This window comes from Ahaetulla prasina, chromosome 18 (assembly GCF_028640845.1).
Source record: "Ahaetulla prasina isolate Xishuangbanna chromosome 18, ASM2864084v1, whole genome shotgun sequence".
NCBI lineage: Eukaryota > Metazoa > Chordata > Lepidosauria > Squamata > Colubridae > Ahaetulla > Ahaetulla prasina.
In genome coordinates, this window is record NC_080556.1 from 1,736,227 (window position 1) to 1,752,964 (window position 16,738).

The window sequence follows — 16,738 nt, forward strand, 5'->3', positions numbered from 1 at the left end:
GCACGGCCCGCCCCGGACCCACCCAGCAAAAATCCCCGAAGCTGCGACTTCTCCTCCTCCTCCTCCTCTTCCTCCTCCGCCTGGTTCTGCGAAAACAGCGACCTCCGCCGTCATGTGAGTCTCCCCTCCGAGGGTCTTGGGGAGGGGGGCTGCTTTTGGAAGAGGCGCGGGGGAGGGCTTTTTTTTTTTTTTTGCAAGTCGGGCAACTGCGGGGAAACTTTGGAAACTTTCATTTGCAACCGGGCGCCCGCCGCTCTGCTCCGGCGCCCTCGCGTCTCCTTGGCTTCCACTCCGCCAAAAAAAGCCCCTCGGGGGTCCTGAAGCCGAGTTAGAAGGGACCTCGGGGGGGGGAAGGTTAGGCAGAGCTATGGCCGGAGGGAGAAGGCCGAGACTTGCAGGCCGGGACGGCAGCCGAGTCCTTTGGGGCATTTCTTTTGCTGGAGTTTAATCCAGAGCCAAGACTTTTTCTACCCAAGTCGGTCTGACTCCGGATCTGTTGCAAGTACGGTTTTTTGTTTCTTTTGCTTTAGTTGCAACTTGGTTGCAACTAGTTGCAAAAAGAAAAAAGAGAAACAAAAAAAAACAAACCACCCCAGGGGCGATGCCTATTTCCGGGACAGGCGGAGCTCCGACCGAGTCCGGCGTAAGAGGCCGGCCTGTATCGGGTCTCCTTAGGGGTGGAACGGAGAGCCCTGGACCGCTTTGGGGGTGGGGGGGTGGGTTGGGGGGGCCTCTGGGTGTCTGCTGGGCGAACCCCCGGGGTTGTTTTATCCCGGTGGGTAGCTCTACTAGGAGCTTTTACCTGCCAAACCAAAATAGGGCTGCAAGGGACCTTGAAGGTCTTCTAGTCCACCCCCTTGCTCAAGCAGGAGACCCTAGGCCTAGACTAGGGGTCTCCAACCTTGGCAACTTTAAGCCTGGAGGACTTCAACTCCCAGAATGCGAGGAGTTGAAGTCCGCCAGGCTTAAAGTTGCCAAGGTTGGAGACCCCTGGCCTTGACCATTTCAAAACAATCAGAATAGAGCTGGAAGGGACCTTGGAGGTCTTCTAGTCCACCCCTTGCTCAAGCAGGAGAGTCTAGACCTAATCAATCAATCCAGAATAGAGCTGGAAGGGACCTTGGAGGTCTTCTAGTCCAACCCCCTGCTCAAGCAGGATATCTTATATAGCATCTGAGACAGTGTTGGAGCATCCACAACTTCTGGTGGCCAGCTGTTCCACAGGTGAATTGTCCTCACTGTTAGGAAATTCCTCCTTAGTTCCAGGTTGCTTCTCTCCTTGATAAGTTTCCATCCGGTCCGTCGATTCTTCTCCTGCCTTCAGGTGCTTTGGAGAATAAGTGGACCCCCTCTTCTTTTTTTGGGGCAGCCCCTCAAATACTGGAAGGCTGCTATCATGTCCCCTCCCGGTCCTTCTTTTCATTAAACTAGACATACACAATTCCTGCAACCGTTCTTCGTATATTTTAGCCTTTTTCCAAAGTCCCAACCTCTTTTTTTGTAATGTGGTGACCAAAACTGGATGCAGTATACCAGTAGTGGCCACTTTATGAAGTGGCAGTAATTCATCACGTGGTATTTTATACAGCCAAGGACCGTATTAACAGTTTTTGGCTGCTGCACAGGGCTAGCTCGTATTTAAGGGATCGTCCACTAGGACTTCCAACTCTCGCAGTTAACCGTTTTTGAGCCAGGTTTCGCCTAATCTGGACTTGCAACTTTGATGTTTGTCCTGCTTAGCTGTCAAACTTTGCTTTTCTCCACGTTAAACGGTGTTGGATTAGATCGGGGTCTCCAACCTTGGCAACTTTAAGACTTGTGGACTTCAACTCCCAGAGTTCCTCACGTATATGCGGCAGAGACACGAAGACCAGGTGGCTGGCGAGAGGCGTGTCCTCATCCACGGTGCAGCTGGGCTGGGGCGACGGGCGGTGTGCCCTCAGAGAGGGCTCTGCGCCACCACCTCTGGCACCTGTACTATAAGTTCGCCATCCCAGACCTACAAGGTCCCTCCCACCTCTTTTAATCTGTGTCTGAAAATGTTGCGTTGTTGGACAAGGGCCCATTGTCTCAGTCTGACAAGATCTTTTTGGATCCTGAGCTAGCTTTCTGGGGTGTTGGCTACTCCTGCCAGCTTAGTGTCATCTGCAAATTTGATGAGTTCCTCTTCTCTTTCCTCGTCTGAGTCATTTATGAAGATACTGAAGAGCACTGGGCCTAAACCTTGTGGTACCCATTATCGTCGTAAGCTGGATAGCGACTGAAACTTCATTTTACTGGTGGCCTAGAAGCAGGAAGCCTTTGTTGGGGACTGAATTGTGTTTAGTACAATGTTTTGGTCACAACAGTTTGCTTTTCTTGGCAAAATCTCCACAAAGGACAAGAGACTCTGACAAGCAATGGAATCGACGTTGCTTTTCTACAAAGAACCCAACGGCTCATTGCTGCTCTTTTAAGCCTTATGGGAGGGGCCAATCATCTCCTGGCCTTACTCCTGAGTTGTCCTTTTTTCTTCAGCTACTCTTGCATTCTGGCATCTTTTCGCACGTGTGCACTAGGAACAGGCTCCTCCTGTTCCTCTGCCTCTCTGCTGTCTGCCTCCGGAGGCTCCGGAGTTTGCGCATCGCTCCCAGATGGCCCTGGCCCCATCTCTGCCTCCGATGCAGAGCCCTCGACCGGGTCTTCCCCTGACTCCAGGACTGGCCCATTGTCCTCCCCAGCCTCCTCACTGTCCAACTCCGTTGCCAGGTCTGCAGGCTGCTGGCGAATCACAACAGCCATCCTAGAATTTAAGTCCACCATATCTGAATGATACTGGTATGTGAATGGATCCTGGTAACCCAGATGAAGTACCCGGTGTTTATAAATGGCCGTCTGGCAATAAATAACCTGGCTTGTCTTTTTTTTCTGCAGGTCTGGTGATCCTGTATCCGGCTCTGCCTCTGGCAGCAACCGACGTCTCCAGCAGACTCAGAACCAAGTTGACGAGGTGTGTATGGCCAGGTTCTTCAAAACTAAGATGGTGGATGAGCTTGGTGGTGAAGCTGCAGCACATTAAGAGTTGAGGACATTCCTAAAAGGTCCATCAGTTGAAGGACCCAACCTGTTGAGGGCTTCCTGAAGGACCCAACCTGTTGAGGGCTTCCTGAAGCGTCCATCAGTTGAAGGGCCGAACCTATTGAGGGCTTCCTGAAGGGTCCATCGGTTGAAGGTCCAACCAGTTGAAAACCTTCCTAAAAGGTCCATCAGTTGAAGGGCCCAACCAGTCAAAGGCCTTCCTAAAAGATCCATCAGTTGAAGGGCCCAACCAGTCAAAGGCCTTCCTAAAAGATCCATCAGTTGAAGGGCCCAACCAGTCGAAGGCCTTTCTAAAAGGTCTATCAGTTGAAGGGCTCAACCTGTTGAGGGCTTCCTGAAGGGTCCATCGGTTGAAGGTCCAACCAGTTGAAGACCTTCCTAAAAGGTCCATCAGTTGAAGGGCCCAACCTGTTGAAGACCTTCCTAAAAGGTCTATCAGTTGAAGGGCTCAACCTGTTGAGGGCTTCCTGAAGGGTCCATCGGTTGAAGGTCCAACCAGTCGAAGACCTTCCTAAAAGGTCCATCAGTTGAAGGTCCAACCAGTCGAAGGCCTTCCTAAAAGGTCCATCAGTTGAAGGCCCAACCAGTCAAAGACCTTCCTAAAAGGTCCATCAGTTGAAGTGCCCAACCAGTCAAAGACCTTCCTAAAAGGTCCATCAGTTGAAGGGCCCAACCTGTGGAAGACCTTCCTAAAAGGTCCATCAGTTGAAGGGCCCAACCTGTTGAGTTCTAGTCCAACCCCCTGCTCAAGCAGGAGATTTTAGACCATTTCTGGAGCCGCTCTTTCATCCCTCTGTTGCGGCTCCCTGTTGCTGGTCGGCTCCACAGTTGATAGGGTTTTCGGTTAGATCAGGTCGAAGAAAAACGATGCCAGACTAGGAGGAGACTCTATAGTGGGGGAACTGGACTTCTGGTCTGCTCCAGAATTGAACAGGGGGCATTTGTGGCTCTTTTTGAGTATTTAAGGTTGCCGATTCCTGTTCTAGGTGGTGGATATCATGAGGGTCAACGTCGACAAGGTTTTGGAGCGGGATCAGAAGCTGTCCGAGCTGGACGATCGGGCCGACGCCTTGCAAGCCGGAGCCGCTCAGTTCGAGACGAACGCGGCCAAGCTGAAGAGGAAATATTGGTGGAAGAATTGCAAGGTAAGGGAGCTTCCTGGGCTGGAGGAGGTGGTGGTCAGAGTTCGGGTCTCGGGGGGCCACCCTCCCTTCCTCCTGCTAGGACGTCTGTTCTGTTCTGTGGATTCGGGCACTTGCTTCAAGAGGGACAGATTAGGACTCGGCTAATTAGAGACGAAAAAAAGCGGGTTGGACTAGAAGACCTTCAAAGGCCCCTTCCAACTCTGTTCTATTTCTGTTTCTAATTTGTATTCTTATTATTTCTAATTTTTTTCTGTGTTCTATTCTGCATTCTATTCTGTTCTGCATTCTATTCTGTTCTGCATTTTTCTGTTATTCTGTTCAGTTATATTCTACTCTAATTATTCTATTCTATATTCTATATTATTTCTAATCTATTTTTCTGCATTCTATTCTGTTCTGCATTCTTCTCTTCTACTGTAATGATTCTGTTCTCTATTCTATTCTATTCTATATGCTATATATTCTGTATTTTATTTTATTTTGAATTCTATTCTATTATGAATTCTGTTCTGTTCTATTCCATTCCATTCCACGTTTTCTATTCTATTCCATTTTATTCCATGTTTTCTATACTATTCTATTCCATTTTATTCCATGTTTTCTATTCTGTTTTATTCTATTTTATTCTATTTCATTCCATTCTATTCTATTCCATGTTTTTCTATTCTGTTCTGTTCTGTTCTGTTCCGTTCCGTTCCGTTCCGTTCCATTCCATTCCATTTCATGTTTTCTATTCTATTCCATTTCATTCCTTCTATCCTGTCCTGTCCTGTATTCCATTCCATTCCATGTTTTCTATTTTATTCTATTCTATTCTGTTCTGTTCTGTTCTGTTCTGTTCTATTCTATTCTGAATTCTGTTCTATTCTTCTTCTTCTTCTTCTTCTTCTTCTTCTTCTTCTTCTTCTAATTCTTCTTCTTCTTCTTCTTCTTCTTCTTCTTCTTCTTCTTCTTATTCTTATTATTATTATTATTATTATTATTATTATTATTATTATTATTATTATTATTATTATTATTATTATTATTATTATTATTATTATTATTATTATTTTTGCAGATGTGGGCCATACTGATTACAGTGGTGGTAGTCCTTCTCATCATTATCATTGGTAAGTATCTTAAAGCCCCCTGGCCAGAAGTACTGGTGGTCCTCATTTAGTGACTGCCTTGTTTAGCGACTGTTCACAATAGTGATGGAAAAGGACCGTGGTGAACCAATCCTCACATGTATGACCTTCGCCGTGCCGGTTAGCAAAGGGCAGCTGTGGTAAGATCGTAAACCGCTTCACTTAATGACCAAGTTGCTGGTCCCAATTTGGTCACTAAATGAGGACTGCCTGTATTTCTTGGAACGGGGACTGCTTTTTCCTAGGCTGTCGATTGAAAAATAATTTGCAGCTGTCTCATATATTATTATTTATTATGAATGCTATCCTTACCTTGAGTGAAGATTGGGGCTATTTTTTTATTTTGTCCTGCTGTGGGTTTTATACATTTGTGTGTATGTATGTTGTGAAAGTGAAACTCCTCTCCTCTGCTTGTGTTTTGCATTTGGAACAGATTTCTTTTCAGGTGGGGAGGGGAAGTAGAACTCCTTAGCATCAGAGCGTGTTAATAATAATAGAAGAAATACTAATGCTCTGATGGCCATTCCAAGAAAATCCTTTCTTAGTGAGCACCTAGAAGCCAAGAGCAACATACGTGGCAAATTTCACATTTGTCGGCTTTATGGTTCTGGAGATTTCGTGATTAATGCGCGAGTGGTTTTCGCTTTTATATAGAGAGATACATTTTCAGAATAGTTGCAGCTCTATTATCCCCATTATTGAAAAAGTCATCAATTGCATGTATAGGTTTAAATTTAATTTTAAAAAATCACGTTTAAAAGCAATCGTATGCTATTGTTTTTGCTAATCCTTTCTTCCTTCTTTCTTCCCTTCCTGTTTTTTTTCTTTTCTCCCTCCTCCTTTCTTTTTCTTTCTTTCCTCCCTCCCTCCCTCTTTCTTTCTTTCTTTCTTTTTCTTTCTTTCTTTCCTCCTTCCCTCCCTCCCTGTTTCTTTCTTTCTTTTTCTTTCTTTCTTTCCTTCCTTCCTTCCTTCTTTCCTTCCTGTTTATTTCTCTTTTCTCCTCCTCCTTCCTTTCTTTCTATCTCCCTCCCTCCCTCTTTCTTTCTTTCTTTCTTTTTCTTTCTTTCTTTCCTCCTTCCCTCCCTCCCTGTTTCTTTCTTTCTTTTTCTTTCTTTCTTTCCTTCCTTCCTTCCTTCTTTCCTTCCTGTTTATTTCTCTTTTCTCCCTCCTTTTTTTCCTCCCTTTTTTCTTTCTTTCCTTCCTTCCTTCCTCCCTCCCTCCCTCCCTCCCTCCCTCCCTTCGTTCCTTCCTTCCTGTTTCTTTCTTTCCTCCCTCTTCCTTTCCTTCCTTCCTTCCTTCCTTCTTTCTTCCTTCCTTCCTTTTTTTCTTTCTTTCTTTTCAGTTTGGAGCGTGTACTGATGACCTGGCACAAGATTAAAATCCTGTTTCAACCTCCAAATTCTTCCATTTCACCTGCTTCGTTGCCAAGCTTTCGTAAAGGATGCACAAATCATTTATCCTGGACGGCTGTGTTTGTAACTCTTTATAGTTTGAGTGACGGACAGTTCAGTTCAGAAGTTAGTATGGAAGCTGCAGGAGGAAACAACTTCACGCCTCCCACCTTGTTGATCATGTGCTAAAATTGCCATTTCTCGGACAAACCCATATTATTCCTCTCCCGGTTAGACTGTTAGAAACGGAGAATCAGTTCATACTTCTGCTTTCCTAAAATTAATCCATTTTTTTTAAAAAAAAACACCACAATTGTTACATAGAGAACAACCACGGTGCCTTCATTAAATCACAATTTTTCGAGGGGAGCAGACCATCACGTGCAAACACTACTCTCTCTTTTTAAAGCCTCTTGCAAAGATTTGCACACTTGGGGCACTTAAAATAGCCACCCCAAACCTTGGAAGTATTTTGGATGCAAATGTAGTTGCAACTTAGCGCCTCTTGTTTGAACCTGAATTTGTTGCAGAGATGCAGCGATTGTGATTCTCTCAACACAATTGCAAGCCAAGATAATCATCATCACAGATGCAGCGATTGTGGGTTTTTTTCAACACAATTGCAAGCAAAAAAATAACAATAATCACGATGGCTTTTCGGAAGCGTTTTGACTTCTTTTTTTTTTTTTTTGGTTGCAACCGTTGTTCTGCATTGCCAATTTAGTAATTCTGTTAACGAGGCTTATTTTTCTATAGATCAAATCTCTTTTCATTTTTGCATTTGTCCTGTCAGTTGAGCACCCCCAAATAGCCACAAATAACAGCTGATCCCCATAAATTATTCAAGCTTTCTCATCGGATTATTTTTCTACTTGTCTTTGGGAACCTGGTTATATTTCTGGGGGGGTGTTTTTTTTCCAGTACTTTTGTATAGCTTGAAAACCGCCACGGTTTGGAAACGCCTGAAAATAAGTTTTCCTGCCTGGGAAATTGTCTTCGTTACTGTTGTTTTTTTCCTACCCAATTCTTAACCAAACTTGAACGGCTGTGTTTTTCTACTACTAACAAGCAATCTTGGTTTATTATCAGCCAGGCAGAAATGTTTTCAACGGCCCGGTAGATCAAGCGACTGAATTTTTTATTGTAGCTATTTAATAAAGGAGTGATTGTCAATCGGATTTGGTGTTTTGCAATTCTTGGGCAGGGTGGGGGTGGGGTGGGGCAGTTGTCCTTGCGGGAGACATAGATAGGAAAAAAAAAGCTAGAAAACATTGCGCAAATTAGCAAGGGCTGTGGGTGGAGGGAAACCTATGGACTCCTAACCCTCAATCAATTAGAATGGAGCTGGAAGGGACCTTGGAGGTCTTCTAGTCCAACCCCCTGCTTAAGCAGGAGACCCTACCTAGACCATTTCAATCAATCAATCAATCAATCAGAATAGAGCTGGAAGGGACCTTGGAGGCCTTCTAGTCCAGGGGTCTCCAACCTTGGCAACTTGAAGACTTGTGGACTTCAACTCCCAGAATTCCTCAGCCAGCAATGCTGAGGAATTCTGGGAGTTTTATTTATTTATTTTATTTATTAATCGTATTTATATACCGCCCTATCTCCCGAAGGACTCAGGGCGGTTCACAGGCAAATAAAAACACATAAATAGAGATTAAAATAACAATTAAAAAACTTATTCTAAAAGGCCGAATGTTTAAAAACAATATAAAAAAAATAAAACCCCATTTAAAACCAATAAATTTAAAATCTAATCCAGTCCTGCGCAGATGAATAAGTGTGTTTTAAGCTCGCGACGGAAGGTTCGGAGGTCCGGAAGTTGACGAAGTCCTGGAGGGAGTTCGTTCCAGAAAGTGGGAGCCCCCACAGAGAAGGCCCTTCCCCTGGGCGTCGCCAGACGACACTGCCTCGCTGACGGCACCCTGAGGAGTCCCTCTCTGTGAGAGCGCACGGGTCGGTGAGAGGTATTCGGTAGCAGTAGGCGGTCCCGTAAATAACCCGGCCCTATGCCAGTTGAAGTCCACAAGTCTTAAAGTTGCCACGGTTGGAGATTCCTGTTCTAGTCCACCCCCTGCTCAAGCAGACCATTTCAAACCATCAGAATAGAATTGGAAGGGACCTTTTGAGGTCTTCTAGTCCAACCCCCTGCTCGAGCAGGAGACCCGAGGCCTTTTCAAACAATCAGAGTAAACCTGGAAGGGACATTTAAGAAGAGACAGGACAACCTTTTGACTGAAATGGTCAAAGGTCTCCTGCTTGAGCCGGGGGGGGGGGCGGGTTGGACTAGAAGACCTTACAAGGTCCCTTCCAGCTCTATTCTATTCTAGAATCTTAACAGACCTTTCTGTCTTCTATGGGGAAATGCAGCCCAACGGATGCTTGGTGCTATCCAATGTTGGGCCCCAACCGCTCTCTGGCCCCCACCCCACTCAAATTGAAGAGAATGGCAGCTTCCTTCTTCCTTCCCAAGCTAACCGTCCTTCCAGCGGTCTTACACGCACCCACACACCCCTCCGAGGGTCATATTTGACCTGTTACACAACGGCTCCTTTATTCAGCCTTCTGGAGATCCATCCATCGTGGGCGGCTTGTTCATAAAAGCAAGTCACAAAAAAAAAAAAAAAAAGGCCGCCTGATGAAATTAGATGAAGCCATTAAACGAATGACTCACTCGTTCGGGCGGATGGCGGAGACGGGCGTCGCTTAGCTCTCTTCCAGCGGCCGAATGATGATGGATCGGCTGGTTTACCGATGGTCGGGAAGGTTCTCGAATGGTGTAGCAGCCCCTCAAGAAGGGATAGGGCAGGGGGTCTCCAACCTTGGCAACTTTTAAGACCTGTGGACTTCAATCCCAGAATTCCTCAACCGGCAAAGCTTGAGAGTTGAAGTCTACAAGTCTTAAGAGTTGCCAAGGTTGGAGACCCCTGGGATAGGGAGTCTCTGCACAGGACCCTCGGAAGGAAGAGGGCCAGCCCTTGGCAAAGGGGGTCAACTGGCATCGAGCATGCTTGCTGGGTATCACGGCTTCTTATGGGGTTTTCAGCTCAAGAAAGAAAATTTGGTCTCGTAGTTATGACACCAAACTAGAAACCAGGTGAGTTCCAGTCCCGCCCTAGGCATGAAAGCCTAGGTGAATTTGGGCCGATCACCAGGAGACTGGGAGTTCCAGTACCGCCCTAGGCATGAAAGCCCAATAGGTGAATTTGGGCCAATCACCAGGAGATGATGGGTGACTTTAAGCCAGTCACTCTCAATCCAATCCACCTCACAGGGTTGTTTTTGCAGGAAAATAGGAGGAAGGACTACAGGTAAGTCCCCTAATTCTGAAAAGCATTTTCGGGTGCGCAATACAAATTTTACATCGTATTTTTTAATCTTTGTCAGCCACCTAGAATGATGTCTGAGAGAAGGGCAGTCATATAAATTGATTTAAAATAATACATTTGCAATGTGTACCTTTCTAGTGGGGGGGGGGAGAGGAGGAAAGTAATTATCTGCTTCCAATAATACGAACAAATCTAGAGATGATTTTGTTAGAATGCAGTTTTCGTGTATTTTCTACAACACCTACAGCAATATTCAGTAAAGAAAGATATATATTCTTCAACCAGTAGATGGCAGTGGTTATTTTCTCAGAATAAAAGATTGCTGCTTCCTTGCCGCAGTTAAGCAGAAAAACACATGTCGACTGTGCACTGTCTGTTCTGTAGGGCTATATACAGAATTTCTAATATACAGATTTATTAAATCCCATGCAAGTAACAGGAGTTTTGACCATCTTCAGTATGACTTTATTTTCATCACATGTGCGTTTCCGGAAATGATATGCAGGAATCTAGTCCATTGCTTGATCACATCATAAATTATAGGGCAAGGGACTGGAAGCGAGTGGGTTCCCAGCCGATCACACACAATATTTCCAGAAGCACTGAGAGAGGTTTCTACGTTTCTTGTACTGCTTCCTGGCAGATTCCCATAAGCGTCTTAACAGCATGTTCCGGGAGAAATTTTCAATCGGTGCCTAAAAGTGAAAAACAAAAAAAAACCCAGATATTTTTCAACTTACGACCACAATGGACCCCAAAATTTACATTGCTAAGTGAGACATTCGTTAAGGGACGTTCAGCCCATTTTGCAACTTTTCTTGCCACGTCGGGTAAGGGAATCCTTGCCGCCGTTAAATCAGCAACCCCTCTTGTTAAGCAAATCTGGATTCCCCGTTGACTTTACTAGTCCAAAGGTCGCAAAAAGAGGATCATGTGACCCCCGGGACACTGCGACCGTCATAAATACGAGTCGGTTGCCGAGCCTCTGAATTTGATTGCGGGACCACGGGTCATAAGTGTGGAACAAAAATGGTTGTCAGTCACTTTTTTTTTTCAGTACTGTTGCAACTTCGGTCACTAAGTGAAATTGTTGTAAGTCGAGGACGTTCATTAAGTGACCTGTCATATCTCAAGGACTATCTGTGCAAATGGCCTGTTGAGTTCCAAGCCGTTGAAATGATAATTTTACACAGCTAAAGCTTTTTCTTCACTTCTCTTGAATAAGTCTTTTTCCATAACATATTGAATTTAAACTAGAAAATGCCTTTTAGGTATACTATCAGAGGATTACAGAGGATCAGATATATTGACGGCAGCAAGGATCACTGGAAATACCGGAAAAATATGAACTGGACGAGGTTGCAATTAGAAAAATTTGGGACTGTGCTGGACAGACTAACTTTAAAATTTAAAGAAGATTCAGAATACTATCAGACATGAAATAAAGTTTATGAATGGATAGAGAAAAGAGATGACGAATGTCAATATTAGAAGTATTGAAAGGAAAGAGGTATATAACTATAAACATAGTAATTGATAAAAATGTAAATAAGCTAATGTAAGAAGAAACCTAGTTTAAACTTTTGGGTTAGATTATTATTACTGCTATTATCTTATTACTATTGCTATTAGTTTGTGTGCTAAGATTTACGACCAACGCTCCTTGGTTTTGTTCTATTCGTAAATGATGCTCTGACAATGCCCTGTTTTTTTCAAAAATGTTTACGAATGAAACTTTACAGAAATAAAACTAAAAGAAAAAAAAAGAATTGGAAATCTTCAGAGGCAGAAAAGGACAAAAAAATACCGTTTCAGTTCTAGTTTCTCTCCATTCACACACACACACACACACACACACAAACACACACACACACAAACACACACACACACACATCTTCTTACCTCTTTAACATATTCCCTGACACTGAAGCTGGAGGGACCAAGACCTGCAATGAAAAACAAAACTTCAGAATATTTGGACTCCTACTGGGTAAATATGAGCCAGCTGTGTGCAGCCACAGCCAAAAATGCCAATGCAATCCTCGGTTCTATAAACAGAGGCATGATAGCACCAAAATCACGTAAAGTATTAGTACCGCTTTATAAAAGCCTTAGTAAGGCCACTCCTGGAAGACTGCGTCCAGTTTTGATCACCACATTACAAAAAAAGAGGATGGGAGTTTGGACAGAGTGCAGAGAAGAGCAACTAAGATGGTTAAAGGCCTGGGGATAGATAGATATAGATAGGTAGGTAGGTAGGTAGGTAGGTAGGTAGGTAGGTAGGTAGATATAGAGGTAAATAGATGATAGATAGATAGACTAGAACTAGATGGATGGATGGATGGATGGATGGATAGATAGATAGATAGATAGATAGATAGATAGATAGATAGATAGATAGATAGATAGATAGATAATAGATATAGAGGTAAATAGATGATAGATAGATAGATAGATAGATAGATAGATAGATAGATAGATAGATAGATAGATAGATAGATAGATAATAGATATAGAGGTAAATAGATGATAGATAGATGGATGGATAGATGATAGATAGATAGATAGATAGATAGATAGATAGATAGATAGATAGATAGATAGATAGATAGATAATAGATAGATAGATAGATAGATAGATAGATAGATAGATAGATAATAGATATAGAGGTAAATAGATGATAGATAGATAGATAGATAGATGATAGATAGATAGATAAATAGATAGATAGATAGATAGATAGATAGATAGATAATAGATATAGAGGTAAATAGATGATAGATAGATGGATGGATAGATGATAGATAGATAGATAGATAGATAGATAGATAGATAGATAGATAGATAGATAGATAGATAGATAATAGATATAGAGGTAAATAGATGATAGATAGATAGATAGATAGATGATAGATAGATAGATAAATAGATCGATAGATCGATAGATCGATAGATAGATAGATAGATAGATAGATAGATAGATAGATAGATAATAGATATAGAGGTAAATAGATGATAGATAGATAGATGGATGGATAGATAGATAGATAGCTAGATCGATCGATCGATAGATAATAGATATAGAGGTAAATAGATGATAGATAGATAGATAGATGATAGATAGATAGATAGATAGATAGATAGATAGATAGATAGATAGATAGATAGATAGATATAGAGGTAAACAGATGATAGACAGACAGATAATAGATAGATAGAAAGATAGATAGAAAACAATACAAGAGCAAACAATAGATTTAAACTTAATGTTAACCGCTTCAAGCTTGATTGCAGAAAATATGATTTCTGTAACAGAGTCATTAACACTTGGAACTCACTACCTGACACTGTGGTCTCTTCTCAAAATCCCAAAATCTTCAACCAAAAACTGTCTACTATTGACCTCACCCCATTCCTAAGAAGACTGTAAGGGGCGTGCATAAGAGCACAAAAGTGCCTACCGTTCCTGTCTTATTGTTTCTTTCCATTATATCCAATTAATATATAGTTATTACATACTTATGCTCATATATATGCTTAAATATTATATAGCTATTTCATTTCATGTTAATGCCTATATATACTGATATGACAAAATAAAATAAAATAAAAACTTATTTTCCAAAGCACCAGAAGGCAAGACAAGAAATAACGGATGGAAACTCATCAAGGAGAGAAGCAACCTTGAATTAAGGAGAAATTTGCTAACAGTTAGGACAATCAACCAGTGGAACAGCTTGCCACCAGAAGTTGTGGGTGATCCATCACGGGAGGTTTTTAAGGAAAGGCTGAAGGCCATTTGTCTGAAATGATCTAGGGTGTCCATCAGTGGTGAAATCCAATTTTTTTTACTACCGGTTCTGTGGGTGTGGCTTGGTGGGTGTGGCAGGGGAAGGATACTGCAAAATCTCCATTCCCATCCCACTCTGGGGCCAGCCACAGGTGGTGTTTACCAGTTCTCTGAACTACTCAAAATTTCCGCTACCGGTTCTCCAGAACCTGTCAGAACCTGCTGGATTTTACCCCTGGTCTCCTTGCTTGAGCAGGGGGGGATGGACTAGAAGACCTCCAAAGTTCCTTCGGGTTCTATTTTGATTGCTTTCTATTGGAAATACAGAACCTGTTCGGTTAATTGTCGGGAAGTTTCTCCTTCATTCCAGGTTGCTTCTCCGTGTGAAACAATCTTCAAGAAAAGAGGCCTATGCTTTAAGTTTTTTGGGCATAGAGAAAAGACAGAAAGGGTTTTTGGGTGGTGAGATAGCATGATTATTCAAGGGGGAAATATATATATATATAAGACACTTCCAATTTTACGCGGGAGAGAACCTGAAGCCTGCACAAAGCTGAAGCCTGAATAACCAAAGACCTACATGCAAACACCCGCGAAAACCTCAGAAAACATATATATATATTTGTTTTCTGAGGTTTTCGTGGGTGTTTGCATGTATCTTTGTTATTCAAACTTCAGCTTCGTGCTTCTGGGATTGCTCCCAGAAGCACGAAGCTGAAGCCTAAAGATGACAAATGAGATTTTATCGAAACGTCGCCAAGACACTTCCAATTTTACGCGGGAGAAAACTTGAATAACCAAAGACCTACATATATATATGCAGGGTTCCCCCCCCCCCCGTCTTACCTGCTTTGCTTGGATTGTCCTCTATCGGTGCTCTTAATCTTCTGGTTAAGGTTTGCTGGAAGGGTATTCTGTTAGTCAAAGGCTCCAAATTTAGCTCGGCATCTTCATTGTTGACTGTTGGTAGATAATAAGATTAGGAAGAAACAAGAATGGTATTTACAGATGTGCCTCCCTTCCTTTCCTCTCGTTTCCTTGAAAATGAGGAATGGCCTTATTATTCCTTATTTGGTCTGAATCATTTTTTTTGCTCTGCAGCTACTCTTGGCTGCTGCCCCGTTCTTGCTAATTGGAAGAAACGCTCTTCTCCAACCACTTTCCTCCAAAGCTCCTTAGCGTAGGACAAGAAGTAGCCGGTGGAAGCTCACTCCAAACTAAAATGAAAGAAGAAATTTCCCAGCGGTGAGAACAATGAACGGCTTGCCTCCGGAAGTTGCGAGTGCTCCATCAGACGTTTCGACAAAGTCTCATTCGTCATCTTCAGGCTTCAGCTTTGTGCTGAAGCACGAAGCTGAAGCCTGAAGATGACGAATGAGACTTCGTCGAAAATGTCATAAGACACTTCAATTTTACGTGGAGAAAACCCGAATAACCAAAGACCTACATACATATATATATATATATATATATATATATATATATATATATATATACACACATATACATATACATATACATATACATATACATATACATATACATATACATATACATATACATATACATATACATATACATATATATATATATATATATATATATATATATATATATATATATATATATAGGGTCTCCTACTTGAGCAGGGGGGGTTGGACTAGAAGACCTCCAAGGTCCCTTCCAACTCTGTTATTCCGTTATCCCAGATCAATTAACCGATGGAACAGCTCGTCTCCGGAATTTCTGAGTGCTCCATCACCGGAGGTTTTTTAAGAAGAGATTGGACAACTGTTTGTCTGGACTCATATATAAGGTTTCCTGCTTGAGCAATAGGATTGGACTAGAAGACCTCCAAGGTCCCTCCCCAATGCATTATTCTATATTGTGCCCTCAAAATAAAATATATCTTGGGCCCCATTCTGACTCAATTACGTGTCGGGTGACAGATTCTTTATCTTGATCCTTGTAGACAATTTGAGTTCCATTTTAATGTACATAAAACAGAGAGATGGCTTCGCCTCAATTCTCCACCGGTTTCCTCTCTTAATCATATTTCAAATGGTTTTTATTTCTCCTACATTCCCGTCCCTTTCCAGATCAGTTTGGCAGCATTCCAAAAGACGGTTGAGATAGAATTACCAACTTTTTTTCTTTTTCAAGGTCAGAAATTCTTGCAGGTTTCAAGTGGGCATCCTCAAATACTTTCAACTGACCCCGTAACTAACATAACATAACATAACATAACATAACATAACATAACATAACATAACAACTGAGGGTCTTTCAAATTTACAGCTTGGCTATTTCATTTTGAACCTTACCAATCCTAAACTAAGGAGGACACACCTATTCACAGCTGGGTTCCTACCACTTTTACATACGGGGGAGACTCCTCAACGTATGACCATAATTGAGCCCAAAATGTCTGATGTTAACTTGAGACAATCCCTAACTATAATGACTTTTTAGCTGAAGCTGGCTAATATTTTGCTTCGTAATATCTCTTTTATTTTTTTTCCCCAACCGTGCTGAGTTGCAATTGCAAACTTGCTCCTCCTGAGGGAGTCTTTTCTGTTAGATTCAGCTTAGTTTGTGAAACCAGATCTGGATTAATCAGAAAAGAGCTAGAAGGGACCATGGAGGTCTTCTAGTCCTACCCCTTGCTTAAGCAAGAGACCCTATACCATGTCAATCAATCAATCAATCAGAATAGAGCTAGAAGGGACCTTAGAGATCTTCTAGTCTAACCCCATGCTCGAGCAGGTGATCATTTCAGAAAAGTAGCTGTCCAGTCTCTTCTTAAAAACCTCCAGTGATGGAGCACCCACAATTTCTGGTGGCAAGCTGTTCCACTGGTTAATTGTCCTC

General features: G+C 42.5%; 1 protein-coding gene and 1 long non-coding RNA gene across 2 annotated transcripts; one reads left to right on the forward strand and one right to left on the reverse strand.

Moving 5' to 3' along the window:
* On the forward strand, positions 1-7,922 carry VAMP3 (vesicle associated membrane protein 3). The gene is made up of 5 exons (XM_058161356.1): positions 1-114; positions 2,914-2,989; positions 4,065-4,223; positions 5,284-5,335; positions 6,696-7,922. Coding segments are annotated over exons 1-5 (306 nt in total). The 5' UTR covers positions 1-112; the 3' UTR covers positions 6,713-7,922.
* Positions 7,923-10,382: 2,460 nt separating this feature from the next.
* LOC131186960 (uncharacterized) lies at positions 10,383-14,918 on the reverse strand. Its single transcript, XR_009152460.1, has 3 exons — positions 14,714-14,918; positions 11,979-12,022; positions 10,383-10,771 (listed from the first exon to the last, which is right to left on the reverse strand). It is a non-coding gene; the product is annotated as an uncharacterized LOC131186960 (long non-coding RNA).
* Between the last annotated feature and the right edge of the window lie 1,820 nt (positions 14,919-16,738).

Coding starts and splice junctions, on each gene's coding strand:
- VAMP3 (XM_058161356.1), top strand. Junction 2,990..4,064: donor CTCAGAACCAAGTTGACGAG/GTGTGTATGGCC, acceptor TTCCTGTTCTAG/GTGGTGGATATCATGAGGGT. Junction 4,224..5,283: donor ATTGGTGGAAGAATTGCAAG/GTAAGGGAGCTT, acceptor TTATTTTTGCAG/ATGTGGGCCATACTGATTAC.